At 35.3% G+C, this 1,262-nt stretch overlaps 1 protein-coding gene across 1 annotated transcript; it reads left to right on the forward strand.

The window, feature by feature from the left end:
- The first annotated feature begins 345 nt into the window (after window positions 1–345).
- Window positions 346–934, forward strand: LOC111395195 (probable transcription repressor OFP9). Its single transcript, XM_023021192.1, has one exon. The coding sequence runs from the start codon at window positions 346–348 to the stop codon at window positions 808–810; it is 465 nt and encodes a 154-aa protein (XP_022876960.1). The 3' UTR covers window positions 811–934.
- The last annotated feature ends 328 nt before the right edge of the window (window positions 935–1,262 follow it).

Raw genomic sequence — 1,262 nt, forward strand, 5'->3', positions numbered from 1 at the left:
ACCTTCGTTTACTATATTTATATATTTCAATCTTACTTTAAGTTAGTTGAACATGTTCGTTCCACTTCAACCACAATTGGAAAGCATGCCACCTAATATAATCGTAAAAGGAAATTAAAGCTGATCTATGTAACATCATGATCATATTTAATTAGCTTAAAAAACAAACTGAATGTTCCCCATAAGAGTTCCAGTCTTCCTCATCCAGTAGGACCGCAACTTTTGAAACATAATTTATAATTTAATCCCTAGACATAATCATGATTAGTGTGATCTACTGTTTAATTGCATAAATGATTTTTTGTGCTTACATTATACTTCAAAACTCATTGTGAACCATTAACAATGCAAAGATCAAAAGAAGTAAAGAAACACAAGTTTCAACTTAGAGGATGCAAGGCATTGTGCTGTAGTTGCAGACTCAGTGTATCTTCTTCCTCTGAAGAAGCTGAAAGCTCGAATTCTGTCAGATTTCCAGCTATCTCCAGCATTGCACATGCCATGGTTCAAGAAAGATTAGATCAAATGATCAGAGAAAGACGGGAGGCAAGAAACGAAGAGAGAAGAAGGATAAGACATCGAGAAACTAAGTTCGTTGTTATGGTAGCGATGGAGAAATCCTCTTATGATCCCAGAGAGGATTTTAGAGAGTCCATGGAGCAGATGATAATTGTTAATCGTATTCGTGATGCTAAGGATCTTCGCAGCCTCTTAGATTATTATTTGACAATGAATTCAGAGGAATATCGGGGCATCATACTCGAGGTATTCCATGAAGTTTGTACGAATTTATTTCTCTATTGTAAGTGAGTAATTATTCATCCAAGTAGATATTCTTGTTTAATAAGCCTGATAAAACATTTAATTCTGTTGAACTGGTTATAGCCAGAACAGTGTATTCACCTGTTAGGTTAGATCTAGATATTCAGACAAACAAAAGATCTACCAGTTAAATTTGTCTGGAAAAATATGTATGATATAATTCTATCATAAGACTGGTCGAAAGGAGACTGAAGGCTTTGTTCGGAAATGAATTTTATCATTCTATCTCTATATTGCTATATATCTAAATCCCCAACCAAGACATTTATGTAATGGTCTTTGCAACAGAGGGAGCTTTGTCCCCTACAGATGTAAGCAAACCTTTTAAGGGCATCAGATCAATCTTTTGCCCCAGAAATTCGACAGTTTCCACAAATACAAGGGAATCTGTCAACTGGGAAGTGCCAATAACGCAGTCTTCAAATTTATTCTGCAAGTCA

This window comes from Olea europaea, chromosome 6 (assembly GCF_002742605.1).
Source record: "Olea europaea var. sylvestris chromosome 6, O_europaea_v1, whole genome shotgun sequence".
Lineage (NCBI taxonomy): Eukaryota > Viridiplantae > Streptophyta > Magnoliopsida > Lamiales > Oleaceae > Olea > Olea europaea.

What these genes read in the sequence shown, in the direction of transcription:
- LOC111395195 (XM_023021192.1), top strand. Translation starts at nt 346, where the DNA reads ATGCAAAGATCAAAAGAAGTAAAGAAACACAAGTTTCAACTTAGAGGA.